The sequence below is a fragment of the Rutilus rutilus genome (assembly GCF_951802725.1).
Source record: "Rutilus rutilus genome assembly, chromosome: 1".
NCBI lineage: Eukaryota > Metazoa > Chordata > Actinopteri > Cypriniformes > Leuciscidae > Rutilus > Rutilus rutilus.
The window spans coordinates 43,741,147-43,758,089 of NC_140209.1; the positions used below are offsets into that span (position 1 = coordinate 43,741,147).

The 16,943-nt window shown below is 40.1% G+C and overlaps 1 protein-coding gene across 3 annotated transcripts in view; it reads left to right on the forward strand.

Annotated features, from left to right (window-relative positions):
• lrrc4ba (leucine rich repeat containing 4Ba) overlaps window positions 1-15,553 on the forward strand; it is a 64,870-nt gene extending 49,317 nt beyond the window's left edge. For all 3 annotated transcript variants that reach the window (XM_084413972.1, XM_084413971.1, XM_084413970.1), the window contains one exon: window positions 1,960-15,553. In XM_084413972.1, coding sequence (XP_084270098.1) covers window positions 1,960-3,912 — 1,953 coding nt within the window. In that variant the 3' untranslated portion in view covers window positions 3,913-15,553. The remainder of the gene's footprint in view (window positions 1-1,959) is intronic.
• Window positions 15,554-16,943: the final 1,390 nt, after the last annotated feature.

The window sequence follows — 16,943 nt, forward strand, 5'->3', positions numbered from 1 at the left end:
TAGGGGTGTAACCCCGGCATCCTGGCCAAATTTGCCCCTTGGCCTCTGTCCATCATGGCCTCCTAATCATCCCCATATACTGATTGGTTTCATCACTGTCTCCTCTCCACCAGTAAGCTGGTGTGTGGTGGGAGTTCTGGCGCAATATGGCTGCTGTCGCATCATCCAGGTGGATGCTGAACATTGGTGGTGGTTGAGGAGATTCCCCCCTTCCATGTAAAGTGCTTTGAGTACCTAGAAAAGCGCTATATAAATGTTACAAATTAATTACAAATTACAAATTATAACTGTTCCGCGGATAATCCACATAGCGTCTCAAACTGAAAAAAATGCTTTGCCACCAAAGCGTTCTAACTGCGTTCACACCACCGCCGGCGAGAGCGTCAAAGTGGCCGGCGACGAGCTCCGGCGAGGGCGGCGTGGCGGTGAGAGCGTTCTAACTGGCGAGGAGAGTTGAAGTCAGGTCAACTTTATTGTAATAAGCTATGACGCGGTTCGGCGGCAACCAATCAGAATGTAGAAGTCCTCCGCCTGAGAGGATTCCAGAGAATGCAATCCTGTAAACATTGGTTCCGACCATATTAGTTCCCAAGCAAAATGGAGGAGAAGTTAATTATTTCTGTTGCGGGTTTCCCATTGTTGTATGACTTGTAAGCCGCGCAACACTATTTATAGGCAACATTTTTGTGCTAGAATGCTTGTTTTTCAGCAGGAATGCGATTAATTTGCTCAAAACAACACAGATTTTGAACAATTGCATTAAGGCTACAACCAGGAAAGTTATTGTATTGTAAACTGCACACAAATCAATGTTAATGTTAATTAAAGACCAAGTCTAGTAAACGTCCTATAAACTGCATGTTGAAATTAGACTCGCAGTTGACCATGAACACAAAAGCCACACCACACAAATGGAATTTGTTTATTTCGTTAGCAAAGTAACTATAATTGTTAAGTTCTTTCCATAGGTCATTTTCTTACGTTAACATTTAAAAGATTTCATGAGGTTAACTTATACCTTACGTGTGGCCAGTCTGCACAAATACTGATCAACATGCTTATTTTCTTTGCGGCCCCTTTAAATAAAGTTTAAAAAAAGATCACGCCTTCGATCTATGTCAGAGCATCAGAGCGTCCCCGAATCTTTCTCCGGCGTCGTTGGCAGGGCAGCGACTCGGTGAGAGCGAATTTTGCCAGCGGCGGTGTGAACGTACAGTTAAGCACACACAGCAAGCATTTTCAGAAGAGCGCTGGCGTTTTCAGTTGGCTGGACACTCGGGCTTAGGATCCAGAACAACCTACTATAAGCATATTCCATGCAACTCATGTGCTGTTTTCCAAGTCTCCTAAAGCCATATGATAACTGTGCGTGAGAAGAAAAGACTAAAAGTTTTCACAAATTATTCATAATCTTTGTCTCTGCAACAACATGTCAGAACTGAACAAGTTTCAAATGCCAGTTCAAATGTGTCAAATTACATTTGAGTGCTGCAGCAAAGGAAGATAAATTGTATTCTGTTCCTTGCACATAGCTGTCATATGGCTTAATTTTAAAGATGAATTTATGTTGTTGTTTTTTTGTCCTTTCTAGAGATGGAAAAAGTGGCCACTATGAACTGAAAAAAAAACCAGCTTGAAGATTTTTCAAAAATTACCTTTTGTTTTTCATGGATTAAAAATAACAGCATACGGTTTTGGAACAACATGAGGTTGAATAAACAATGACAATTTTTATTTTTGGGTGAACTATCCCTTTAATCTGTTTTTCTTCAAACATTAAGAGTGAATGATAACAACTTGCAAAACATTTTATCTTTAAAGCACAACAGTCAGTAATGAATGTACTTTTTTAAACTTTGTCTATGACTTTGTATTTTCAAAAATGTTCATCCTTCACAGGAACAAATTGATCACACATAACTCTAATCCTAAACTTGTACCTGTAATTTTCTCACTTAGGTGATAAAATCAGACACATTCAAACATTTGCGGCACCTGGAGATCCTCCAGCTCTCCAAGAACCAGATTCGTCAAATAGAGGTGGGTGCTTTCAATGGCCTCCCAAACCTCAACACTCTGGAACTGTTCGACAACCGCCTCACACTGGTGCCATCGCAAGCCTTTGAGTACCTCAGCAAGCTGCGAGAACTGTGGTTACGAAACAATCCAATCGAGACCTTACCAGGCTATGCCTTTCATCGCGTCCCTTCGCTGCGACGTCTTGACTTAGGCGAACTCAAAAAGCTGGATTATATATCTGACGCAGCCTTTGTTGGACTCATCAACCTGCGCTACCTGAACTTGGGTATGTGTGGCCTGAAGGACATCCCTAACTTAACTCCCCTGGTGCGACTGGAGGAGCTAGAGTTGTCTGGGAACCGTCTGGAAATCATCAGACCTGGATCCTTCCAAGGCCTGGAATCTTTACGCAAACTATGGCTCATGCATTCTCAGATGTCGGTCATCGAGCGCAATGCTTTCGATGATCTCAAGAACCTAGAGGAGCTCAACCTATCCCACAATTCCCTACACTCTTTGCCCCATGACCTTTTCACACCCTTGCAGAAGCTTGAGCGAGTTCATCTCAATCACAACCCTTGGGTGTGCAACTGTGACGTGCTGTGGCTAAGCTGGTGGCTGAAAGAAACCGTGCCGAGCAACACAACCTGCTGTGCACGGTGCCATGCACCACCCTACCTAAAGGGAAAGTATATTGGAGAGCTGGACCAGAGCCATTTCACCTGCTATGCCCCCGTCATTGTGGAGCCGCCCACTGACCTCAATGTGACAGAGGGCATGGCTGCTGAGCTCAAGTGTCGCACCGGTACCTCCATGACTTCTGTGAACTGGATCACACCGAATGGCACCCTAATGACCCATGGCTCCTATCGGGTCAGGATTTCCGTGCTGCATGATGGCACACTGAATTTCACCAATGTAACTCTGCGCGATACTGGCCAATACACCTGCATGGTGACCAACTCAGCTGGGAACACTACGGCAACTGCTGTCCTGAATGTGACCGCAGCAGACGTTAGCGTCAACTACACCTACTTCACCACGGTCACTGTAGAAACTGTGGAGAGTGCGGGGGATGAAGAATCTGCATTGCGTGCCATCAACGAGACCATTATACACATTCCTGGGACGACACCTTCTGGGCACCTCTGGGATAAAGTTGTCCCCACTACTGCCTCTTCTCTCTCAATCCTTGGCTCATCGTCTTCTCCCCGAACAACCAAACCCACTTTCACAGTCCCCATTTCTGAGCCCAACTACCCCTCTGGACTAGACGATGTCATGAAGACCACCAAAATCATCATTGGTTGCTTTGTGGCCATTACCTTCATGGCCGCTGTCATGCTGGTGGTGTTCTACAAGCTGCGGAAGCAGCACCAGTTGCACAAACACCATGGGCCGGCACGAGCCATTGAGATCATTAACGTCGAAGATGAGATCGGAGCGGGAACGGGCATCCGTGGCAGCGGCATCTCAGGAGGATCCACAGTACCGCAAGGAGGGTCCGGCGGACAGAGCTTGCGACTGCACCACCCTGAAATCGTCAACCTCCCAAACCTTGCACGAGCAGAGCATCTCAACCATTACTACAAGGCCCATCACTTCAACAATAACATGATGGGTCTGGGCCTTGGTGGAGGCTCGGGCGGAGGCCTAAACAATAACAACAACCCTTCGCCCTGCTCCCAGGCCCAGAATATCCCCATCTCTTGCACGCAGGTGCCAGTCTCTGCAGGTAGTACATCATGCTCCATGCCTTCTTCAATGCCTCTGCCGACCCTTGGCATCCACGGGTCACTGAAAGGCCTGATGAGTAAAGGGCAGAACCCACAGATCGAGCCGTTACTATTCAAGAGCGGCTCCAAGGAGAATGTCCAAGAAACCCAGATCTGAAGTTGAGAAAGAGAGGAAGGGAGAAAGGGAGAAAGGTAAATGTACAGATAAGAAATGGATAAAGAGTATCAGGGAGACAGAAACAGATGAAAGGTATTGGCTGTTCAACCCCTATGGGTATGTTCTCAGGAGTAATGAGAAAGGCAGTCCCAGCATTGTATGAAATATAGCCTACACAAGAATACAAGATACAGCTGTGAAATCACTACAAAGTAAATACGCTGGCAAAGAGTGGGGGAATTTCTAGAAGGAAGAAGGCAACCACACCGCAGTTTAAAATCACAGTCTTTGCCATACTATGATCTGCACGTATCAAGGGGATCATCAGACATCAGCAAACAAAACCACACTTGCCAATACAATATAAATCCATACGTTTTTGTATAATGCAAGATTGATAATTATGTGCCAAACTTGCACCAATCTGTGCCAAAGCAAAATCTTTGCACATCAGCATGTGTACAGACACATTTCAGAAGATGAAAAGATCTGTGCGTATACTTTACACCATCATATACAGATCTCCATCAATAAAGCAGGATGCTACAAAAATCAAAACCATACGCACCATTAGGTAGGAAATGTATATAGAAATACATGAACAACCTTAAGTATTTATGGACACTGACTGAGAGCGAAAGATCATGTGTGTAAATGGTTTAGAGAACGGTAAAGCTCAGATGACAAAAATGGATCATTAAAATTTTGGTGAGGTTCGTGGTCCTATGAAGGAAAGATGGATTAGTAGACCAGCACTGTGTTGAGGGCCTGTTTCTTGATGATGATGGACTCAGTTTCTCCCCTTTCTCAAAGGCTGTCACAATTAAGGGGAAGAGATGAAAAACAAACAAGAACCTAAAGCGCAAAAAGACAATGAAAGATATACAAATTTTAAGAGAATATATAAACTATGAAAGTATACATGATATATAAATATATTTTCATTCAGAGAAATAAATTATGAAGAATCTTTACATTTTTCTGACTGAAGCCACGGCTTTTGAAGAATTAGCAGCTGCTGTTGTAGCGCTTTGTCACTGATAATTCCTTTCTCTGCATAAAAACAAAAATGCGTCTTAAACTGGTATACCCTCGTGGGACTTAAGGGCATTGTGAGGAGACAGAGGGACAGGGATGGATATTCTGGAAATTGTGTTTGATTTCAGATACTTTGGCTTTGTTTTAAGTCTTAAAAGGTTTCTCTTTCCTGTTCTATCAGGGTTATTGAGAAGAGGTGATTTTAATTCACATTATAACTACTGTTTGATTCCGCAGGCCTTTGAGATCTAAATTGGGTCGATATCAGTTATCACCATTATCAACAGAATTATAAGACAATAATGATGATACTATGTAATGCAATGAAACAAAATACTGTAAAAGTTTATCTACATGCTGCTATACTGAGAAAAGGCGTTTTTTTTGTGGGACATTTTAGCGAACCCCGATTTGAAAACTGAATAAAAAGAGGCTCCTGTTGACATTACATTACTACTACTATCATCATTATTGAGAAACATCAAGTGTCAAAAGCATAGCAGATTTGTTTGGTTTCATTGTTTTTACCTAGAGGTGATGTTTGTGTAAAAAGTGGTTGTCGCCACAGCTGATAATCCCCTCAGTTAAGCTGGAATAGCAGTGGACCTACTGACAATGACAACGATTTGCTTGAAGCACCACAAAGCCACAACAACAAATCCAAACAAGGAAATGGATGGGCCTTAAAATGGCCCCCTCAATGGCCTGTCCCCTTTGTTTTGTACAAGACAAAAACTTTACCAGGACCCTGCTTTTTTTGCCAATGTGATTGAAGGAGATTCAGAACAGAACACAAACTCTGGTGAATACTGCAGGGGTAAATGGATTATTTCAAACACTGTGTCCAGACATGTGGACGGCACTACTGTTTGAGCAGAAAGCCAACGGAGGATAGCTTTTGAAAGGTAAGAGAAAACCCACTCAGTGAACGAGATTGGAGTTTGGAAAGCTTTTTTTTTAATGAAAAAGGACAAATAAATGACAACTATAGAAACTTATAGAGCTCTTTTAAAACAAAACTACTATGATAATAAGTGTCTTTCATTATTTGTTTTTATCTAGTTTCATTTCATTTTGTTTTTTTCTTTTTCAAAATCAAGTGTTATCTTAATTGTAATATTGTTATTGTTATTATAATTAGCTAATATTACATTTGTTATAATTATGAAAAATGTTCTGTTAGCAAAAGTCACTTCGAAATTTAAAAAAAATTATATATATATATACACACATATATATATATATATATATATATATATATATATATGGCACACAAAATGGCAACTGAAATCGTGAAACTTGGTGGCATTGATTTGTTCTATGTTTGTGTCTTTTCTTTTTCTCATGTATTTGAGGTACCACTGTATGTAACCCTTGGAGCTTATATACAGTTTGGAGATAGTTCTCCCGAGATGCAGACAGAATGTGATTTGGCTGGTGGTAGCGTTCTTCTCTGCAGAGAAAGAAATGAGAGAGAGAGAGAGAGAGGAAAGAGAGACTGAGTTTCTAATACACGCTTGTTCTCAGAATGTCACCCATTATCAGTGCCGAGAAGTGCGACTGTGCCATGTCAACACCCTGTTGCCACGGCAACACGCCTTCGCACTAATGTGCCAAACACTGTCAGAGCCAGGGTGCCATCTTTGTGGGTCCCCGTGCCTGTGTTTGTCAAACCTTGTTAGCCTACAACACGTACAAATATCCACACGCGAGCACACCACTGTGTCAATTGTCATCCGACATATTGGCGCACCCATACTCTGGCACAGTGTCCCAACTGGTTCCTATGGTGAGGTTTCCCTGGCAACTGTTGCTGCTGCGACGGTCCCCATCACCGCGTTCAGGTCTCAGATGCAAATGCGAGGACAGAGGCAGTATAGGACGCCATTTACGAGGACATAACAGTGTTCTTAAATTGGAAATTAGCATATTTGCAGCACACTGCATATCAATAAACCTCCTTACCATTGACATTCATGAACCTTGAGTAGCAGTCATCAAGATGCCCATATCTAACACGCCATTGATCTTCCATAGGCACATCATCCCCTACTCTTGAAATTATCATATTCTCCCTCTCATACCGACGATATGCATATGTTCATTTGCTTCTTGGGTGAATTACGTACACATCTGTTTGCGTGTGTGTGTGTGTGCATGTGAATGTACCAGACACAGTAATCGTATTACATTTGTGCTTAAGGCATATGCTTTCTTTCCAAAGCAACTTACAAGAAAGTATTGCCAAGCAGATTGGTAGTGGGACAGGGCAGAGACTGTTATAACATATCACATATCTCATGATCTCCACCTAGCCTGCAACCTCAGATATCTCTCGCTTCCTGAAGTCTTTATGAAGCATGCGAATGCTGTGACAAAGGTAGGACGACAGGAGCCCTCTCTCTCCCTCGTAGCACTGCGGTATCTGAGTCACAGGGCCCAAAACACACACACTCGTACACATCAAGCCGACGAATCTCAGCTCTCTCATAAACACGCTTGGCAGAGAAATACCCTGCTCACCAGCTGGTTTAGGACTTATGCAAAGTGCACCAGAGAATGTGGTGTTGCGGGTTTTGGCTTAACCATGTGTCTGTGTGTGAGTGTATGTATGACAACTTTGGAAATGGCCCTTTCAGCTTTTGTAAGCTTATTTGAAGACATCCAAGTATTTCGATCATTGTTTTTCATTGATTGAATTTTCTTTGCCCTCTGTGTGTGTGTGTGTGTGTGAGAGAGCAAGTTTGCGATGTGTGTTTTACAGTAAGAGACTCTGTTCTTGTTGTCATTGCAGTGTGTTTGAGCGTGCGCGTGGTGAGCTTGTGTATGCATGTTTGTGACATCTGTGTTTTTTTGCATTGAGAGACGGCGAGAGTCAGACATCCATTTTCCAATCCCCGCTTTAAATCACTTTAGCATATTTTCCAATGCTTCAGGCTTGTGTATGATCTTCTGAATGATGCTCTTAGCCAGAATGGAGAAAAACATCGGTTGTGGATTTTCTCTCTTTTTTCCCCTCCTAAATACCCCAATCGAGAAGTCAGGGGCCAGTCGTGCCAATTTCCTACCGGTTGAAACGGTGGGAGGTACTTCCCTAGTAGTGGTCGTGATACATAATTCAGAAATTCAGACGTGTGGCGATGGTCCCCGTTTCTTTGTGTTAAAGCTGCAGTCACGCTCAGGCTTTGACAGACAAATCTAGGACAACTTTTGCTTTTGGGTGTGGGGGGGGTAAATATCTTATTCCAGCTTTTACTTAAAAGGTTTGTATTTGGTCATTTGCTCTTTGGTCCTGGATTCATCAGCAGAAGATCTATAGCATTGGTCTCTGAGATGTGACAGTCTGAGCCAAAAAACCAAGTAGAACACACAAACAACTAGCTTCTACTCAACTTGAGAGTGCATCGCTAGAATATCAATTACATCTAAGTTAAAAATCATACTTCAGCCCTACTGCTGGTGGAAGCTGTAGTGATGGTCCGTTTCTAAAGCAGCTGTGAGGGATGCAGTCATTCTTCACGTATTGCACTGCTTCATTGTAATTGTCAGGGCTAGACAGAGCAGACAAATCTTTCATGGCAGGGTGTGGATGTAGCTTGTGTTCCAAACAAATACAATTTTTACCACAGTTCCGCAGCCCGTCACGGCGCTCTGACACCGATGCTCCCAATTGAGAGGCTGGCTTAAAAAAAAACATAAAAAAAAAAACATTGTGCAATGAAAAAACTCAATCACACTTTTTTGCTTGTCAGGAACATTTTATATTTAGAATTTTTTTATAGTTCAAGACTTTTTAGAAAATATATCAGTATGTTGTAAAATGTCTAAAGTTTATTTTTCTTACCCAACTAGCAAGTATATATATAGTACCGTATATAATTTATTTCTGTAATGCAGAGCTGAATTTTCATCATGAAAATAATTTAAATATTATTTTTAATTATTATTAAATAATTGTATTGTTTATAAAATAATCATTTTAATATTTTAAAGTAAAAGAAAACACATTATTTTACATTTTAATAATATTTCACAATTTAATAGTTTCACAACTATTTTTGATCAAATAAGTGCAGGATTGATGAGCACAAGAGACTTCTTTCAAAAACATTAAAAATAGTAACGAAGAAGACCTGGGATGCAAAAAGTCTGTCTGACATTTATCTTTTAAATGAGCATTTTTTTCAGGCTCAAATGTTTAGGTTTTGTAATTTCACTGAAAATGTTATTAGTCAGTTATTGAGATGCCTTATTTAAAAAAGAAAAATTAAAAACATAAACATGCTCATTTAAAATAAAATTATCAGAAGGACTTAGAGTTTTTTTTTCATACACAATATTGTTCAAAAGTTTTGGGTCAATATTATTAAAAAAAAAAAAAGAAGAAATTAATACTCTGAATTCGCAAGGATGCATTAAATTGACAGTAAATAAATTTATATTGTAACAATATATTTCAAATAAATGACCTTTCTATTCATAAACGAATCCTGAAAAAAAGCATCATGGTTTCGACAAAAAAAATTAAGCAGCACAACATGATAATAAGAAATGTTTCTTGAGCACCAAATCAGCATGTTAGATTGATTTCTGAAGGATCAAGTGACTGAAGACTGGAGTAATGATGCTGAAAATTCAGCTTTGTCATCGCAGGGATAATATATTCTCTAAAAACTAAATCTTGAAAATAAACATGCATTTTTAACTTGATCGTCTTTTTATGGCCTACATTGACAGACTTCATATTGAATTCTGTGTTATTATTGTGATTACTGTTATTTGCTGGTCAGTGCACACAAAACTATAGTCTGCTTTAATGTCGAGGGTAAAAGAGAGAGAGAGCCAGTGTTGTTCAACCCTGAAAACTTATTTAGCCCCTGAGATTGAGTGTGCGTGACAGATTTGGAATTGAGCATTATAGCTGCTTGAGTGTGTGTGTGTGGCAAAAATCACACATGATTTATCGTGTTAGGGAGCGTGTGTATGGTTTGTTTGAACGTGCCTCGTTTGCCATTGTAGATGTTGTGTGGGTTCCTTGATACCCATCAGGACATTTATGTGCGCTTGTGTGTGTTTGAGGGGTTTTATGAAGAGAATGAGATCAGTTGTTCACGGCATCTCTTTGCGTCATCACACTGGTCTGTACAAGAGCCCGCAGCAGCTTGTCAAACACTGATTGCCGCTGAGCACACACAAAACACCAATGCAAGACTGTATCCTAGACCCTCACCTTAGTCAATAAAGAGTGCTTTTACCCGCCTCCTCCCTCGAACGCACACATGCACCTACAGACAGAGATAATCAGCCTACGTGTGACACCTCACACTCGGAAACCGCATTATGTCTTCTGTGGGATTTCACACAGTTTGCGCCTTAATGTAATCCTCCATGGTACAAGCTTCTCAAATGTCACTGTCATTTTTGATTGGATGCCACTTAAATGCACATGGGCCAGACATGTTGTATGTATACTGTGCTTCTACATGTCTGCAGTAATATCCGTCCTAGGTCTGGTTTAAGAGACTGCAGGTTGTAGCTTGACTTGCCTGCTTTGAACTTTGAAGGATGTCACTTGGTTTTGCGATGGTGGTCGTGTGGCTGATTATCATCCTGTTGTGTGTGTGTGTGTGTGTGTTTCCTGGAAACATCAGAAAGACAAGTTTTGAGATATTGACTCCTTTAAAGCAAATAGCTAGGTTTCGCAAAGGCTATGAAGATAAAGTTAAAGTTGAGTGTGTTTGCTAATGGGAATGAATTACATTGCTAAATTCAGTTCACATAGATTATTTCATAGGACAAATCCCTTACAATATTGCTTTTTCAATCCTGTGTTTACTCCCACAATGCTCTGTGGTTTAGAGACACTGTGATGTGTTCTGATCCTGTGGTTTAGAAAGTCTTGCAACTTTTGACTGCAAAATATCACTTTCTTTATCAGTATTTTTTGTCGTTTTCACTTTAGAAGCAAGGTTGCTTAAAACATGGGGTTTTGATGGCAAGGATCATCAAATACGACCGCTTTCCTAAAAGAAAAAATAAATAAAGGCATTTTCATGTATTTACTGTCTGAGAAAAATATTAAGTGTGATATTATAAAGCTTTTATATTCTCATTTTACTAAAGTAAATTGTTAAAAAAAATATTATCTGGAAACCTGCTGTCAGTGAATGAAATTACAAATCTGAATGAAATAATCTGTAATCTTAAAAAAAAAAAAAATTGCATTATTTCTGACTAGTCTTTAAAAAACAGAATCAATTAGTGTTACGATCGTGAATGATGAAAAATAATAACATTGATAGTTATGTTAAACATATTTCATTGTATTTCATATATTCAGTGCATGGACCCCCTTGCATAAAATATTAAGATTTGTGTTCAAAGAATATACATGAATAAAGGTTTTTTTTCTGTTTTTAGGCATAAATATAACAAATGAGGTTTAGGTTTAAACAAACAAAAAATGCCAACGGGGTAAGAAAAATAAACTTTAATTAATTCAAGGTATATTCTCTTAAAAATCTTGATACCTTAAGCAATTTTGCTGCTGCAGTAGCAAAATCCTCTTGTTTTTCATTATAAATATCTAAACACCCTTACAACAAGACAGAAACACTAGATTATTTTGCGGTGTAGGGTTGTGTAAACGTGTGACAGCGTCCTGAATGAGTCGGCCCTGTTAAAACCGCTGAAGCAGCATCTTGGTTCCTCTCTGAGGATAAACTCTCTGTTGAGTTTCAGACCGTGCCTTTTGCTGCTCCTCAGCCTCCAACACAGTTACTGTTTATGGTTTTTGGGCATCGTAATGGCTGTGTGATGTTTGTTTGAGTGAAGTTGGAAAGTGAGGGTGAATATTAGAGAGGCAGTCCGCTGGAAAAACGTTGAAGTGGACAGCGTCCAGCCAGCCTGTGAAGGAGCAATGAGCTGTGACCCCATCACCTTATGATGAACCCGCTCATGCTGTGATGCCATGAAGCTAAAGCTGCGAGAGAACCTGGTCTGGGTTCTCGGGGTCAGAGCGCTCGTGCTTTCTGAGACTGAGTGAACCGAAGGATCTGAATGTGACCCAGTTACAGTGTAGCGCGGCGGAACGCAGAACAAGATTTGCAGAAGAGGCGAAACAAAAGTGTGCCATTATCTCAGCACATTAAATCTCACACACACACACTGATTTTGGTGCAATAACTTTAAAAGGCACAGAGCGGCATAACAGTAAACATTTATCAATATGAAATAAAGCTTAACTAGAATTATTGATTTCACTTTAAACTTCTCCCCCCTTTTGTCAGCTTTCAAGCTTTTGATTTATGTTCACGGAGCAGTCATTTTTGTTAAACAATTTCCTTTCTATCCTTCCCCCAGTGGGGTTTTCCCAAAACCCAGAACACTGAAGATGATTAGACAACATTCGTGTTCTAGCCCAGAGATTTTGTATACTTTGGATGTCAGGAACCCTCAAATATGGAGATCACTTTCATACAATATAAAGGCAGCTATTCATTTTAACCCATTTTTATTGTGTGTTTCCAAAAATAAATAATTGCTATTTTATTATTCATCGCGAAAGCAAGCCATTTCCCGAGTGTATTTATGATTACGATAATACATTTAAATTTTTGCAATATCAAGCAGCGTAACGGACTGTTTCTGTTTTTAATAAAAAAAAGATCACACTCGATGCTAATTGACTTTTAAAACTTGTGAGCTCTTTCACCGAGGTCAAAAATCATTCCACTGGAACTAAGGCTAAAGTTATAAACTCACACTTATTTGCTAATTCTGCTGATAAATCTATGACAAAGAACAAAATCAGGAGAGAAAATAGAGGGAGCGATGAGATGAGACTGGCTGTCATAGGACGTTCTGACATGTCTTGTCACTTGTCATCATGTCTTATTTGAGCGTTTGTGCGTGTGGGCATGTCTGCGCCAATGACTTTGTGAACTAAGTAAGAAAGGTGTTCGTACATCTACCAAACAATGAGTGTGTGGGCATACAGGAGTCTGCGTTTGTATGACGCGTGCGAATGCTGTGTGTGTACTCATACTGTATGTTGTAGGTGTCTGCGTGAACATTCTGTGTGTTTGCTCAATGACAGCCAGCATGTGGACGTCCGTCCGTCTGCCAGATTGAGTCATGTGTGTCTCGGTGCGAGCGTTTGTCTATGGGACATTGCTATCCTTGTATGTCAAGCGTTGCTGTGGGCTGTGATGACCTCACTGTTATAACCTGCAGGAATGAGAGGCGCACAGCTGACATCACTACGCTCTCTCCTTTTCTCACCCTCTTCCTCCTTCCCTACATCTATATCTCCTGACATGCGGAGAACACATCAGACCTTTTTGTTCTGAGTCACTGACTTACAGAGAAAGAAAATAAGAGTAAAAGGAGACGTTCATTCAGCCCTTTAACGGGATAATTTACCCAGAAATGTAAGCTATTTAACCTCAGGTTGTTCCAAACCTGTATGACTTTCTTTCTTCTGCCGAACACAAAAGGTGAATTTTCGAGACATTCTTTTGAATTGAGTGAAACTGAGGCTGTAAAGGGGGCTGTAAAGCTTCCAAAAAGATGCAAAAGCACCATAAAAGTGGTCCATTTGACTCATGTGCTGCAATCCAAGTCTTCTGAAACCATATGATACAGTAGTTGTGTGTGACGAGCAGTTTGAAATTTAAGTTGCTATTCACTGATAATGTTCCTCCAGTGAGCCGTTAACCGTTACGACCGGGTCATCAAGTCAGTGAGCCGAACTAAAGCACCGAAACAGTCTGAACCATTGAGAAAGAAAAGAACTGAATCAGTCTGAATCATTCCGAGTGGTTTTGTGAACTGGAGCAAATAATTCATTGAAAAGATCTTGCACATGAATGATTCAAATTGAATAATGTTTGAAATTTGAGCCTATTTCTAACACAAAGCTTCAGAAGATGAAATATACCACGAGAGTCATAAGGACTACTGCGCTTTAATTGCACATTTTGGAGCTCGAATCCTCATTCACTTGTGAAAATATGGCCAGAAAATTCCCACTTTGGGAATCAATTCATATTGGTTTGGGATGTCAGTGTGTCAGTACGATCGCTTAATTCCTTTGCCGTTTTACCACCAGATTCATCCCTTGTTTCTTTCTCTCTCTCTCACTCTTTCTCCCATCAGCCTGTCGTTTATCCTTTCTTCCTGTAGGACCAGAAATTCACGACTGTCTGGTGTCTAACACACAAACACATGCGCTGCAACCACAATCCTCTCTTGAGAGATAGAAAAAACAGAAACACAACAGAGAAGCAAACTGATGCCTCAGATATTTCCTTCCCTCTGTTCAATTAAACATTCCCCCCATCTGCCACCTTGGGTTGTTTGAGTCCCTCTGAAATATTGAAGGTAGTTGTTAATGTGATTGTTTCTCCTGACTCTGTTTGAACCTGTTAGATAAATCGCTCTGGAATGTGTATTATTAACATCTGAAATGTGTCATGTGTGCGTGCGCGTGTGAGTGTGTGTGTGTGTGTGTGTGGAGGAGGGCAGATTCGTTCTGCTGTAATGGTTCTGTGCCAAATCTTTTTCAGACCATTCAATCTCTGTTCATGTGCCATACTGATAAATTTATGGAATAAAAGATGTTCTTTTTGCACAAAATGAGTATTGAACTGTGGGTGGTTATTTTGGATGTTTTTCGTGTCAAAAACAGGATCAAACAACCAACGGAAGCAAAATGGGAGATGTGAGAACATCGGTGTGTGTTTTCTATGTCTGCTTGTATGAATTTAGACATACATTTTCAAGTCGACATGAAACGACATTCGCAGCCAATTTTAATTTAGCAAATGTACATATTTTTCTCAGTGAAATATGATATTCAGTGAGAAAAGATAGGGGAGTATTTGATTTTATCCATTGGGATTTGACTGGATTGTGAAAAGGGGAGGGGCTTATTAGCCAAAGTCATCAGCCCCCAAAAAAGATATAAGTCCTGGAGCAAGTCATTTCATTTTTATAAAAGAATATACATACTTTTTTCCCCTAATGTAACAACATGCACTGATGTAACACACACAATCAGACCATTAAGACATGCAGTTAATAGTCCATTTTGATGTCATGTTGACATTTAACATCTGACTCAGTGATTTGTGTGAGTTTATGGGTGTGTCTTAAAATGGATTCGGTGTATGCGCGTTTAGCAGCCATTATGTCAATGTGTTACCGCTGCTTTGACACTAGAGCTGTGACTTGCTAGCTGCAGGGTGTTTAGGTTGACCCCGATGGCTGACCTCCGCCTGCGCTGTGCGGTTGAGTGTGTGTGTGTGTGTGTGTCTCTCTGGGCTGATGTTTAGCCTGCAGTCTACACGCCTCCTGTGCTGGCTGAGGGTTAGCTATGGGGTCAGCATCTGAATACAACTGACTCAGGGTTACAATTATTGGCTAACCTAAGGGTGTGCATGCTAGTCTGTATATGAGGGTGACATTGTGATTGTGTTCCTTCATGTCCATTTGCGTTTTGCAAATTAGATACAAAAACAGGAGACAGGCAGAACGTTCAAGAGAAGCTCTGTGCTCTGCATGCTTCTGCGTAAAAAGGTTTCGGCTGACGTTTTATTCCACCCCAGTGAAGGAGTGTTCTCAATGCAAGAATAAAAGTATGTATTATGTTTATGAGTATCTGTGTCTTTATGAAGGGATAGCGTCACACAGATGAATAAGGTCAACTCAAACCTAATTGAATAAAATATATTAATCAGTATTTTTGTCTTATTTTCCTTTAAAACAAGAACTTCTCAGAGAATAATACCTTTTTTTCTTATCACATTTGCTAAATAAAATAAAAATAAAGCATATATATAAAAAAAAAATATATATATATGCTTAAGAAAGAAAAAACAATAACTTAATCATATATAATTATACACAATTTATTTATTGAATTTTTATCATTTATAAATACATGTAATTTTACTTTACTAAATTTATCTTGTTGTATGCAATTAAATATATATTTTACTGCTAAAATTGAAGAAATAAATATTCGTTTATTGCATTTTTTTCACCCCATATATGGTCATTTCACAAATTTTTGGACAGGGTTTCTTTAAAGTATCTTGAATCATGATTTTCCATGAAAATTACACTTGAATATGCCACTCCCAAAATAATCTTTGTATATAGGTGGTTTCAAACGTAAAATTTAATTCGACCATTCAAGCTGCAATTTGATCCAAAACTGATGTACAGATCACAAAGCTCTGACATCCATCCTATGTTCTTGTTACGGAGTTCGTCGTCGGAGATCAGCTGAAGGCAGCCTATAGTGTGTGAGCGTGCCCTTCACAATGCTGATGTGACACACCTCACCCAGGGTGCCCGATCCACACTCGCACTGAATAAATTATGTAAGCAGCTTAACAATCCTCATTCTCACCTCATGGCACACATACATACGTGCGCTAGCGTTAACACAGCCACGGCTGGGCTCCATCTTCACGCCTCATCTGAACATGCAGAATGCTTCTAATGCGCGCAGATGACACAGCGCTGCATCCCTGAACCCTGGATCATTGCTAATATCCCACCGAACTATGTTTGAAACGGTCAAGGTCTGGTCATATCAACAAAATTCCAGTCAAAAACAAAACCTTCAAACGGTCATGGAGTATCAGTTCAGAGATGCTTTCGTTTTTTATTCACTAAATGTTCTTTCCATCTTTGGTGTTGTGAAATTATGTCTCTCTTTGCCAGTCTTTAATTTTCCTTTTGAATTCAATCCTGTCACACTGTGCTTTTTGAAGGTTTTGTGTTTTGTATTGACCCTGTTTCCACCCTTGAACTTAGAACAGCTCTCACACTAAAACCTATCCTACATCTGTTGAGCTCTATTATTAATAGATGTTCCAGATGTTCTCTGTAGTGTTGAGGTTAAAGGAAGAGTTCAAACAAAAACAAAAAAGAATTTTTCCTTCAAAAATCCCTTTCTTTCAACCTCAGACCACAAAAGA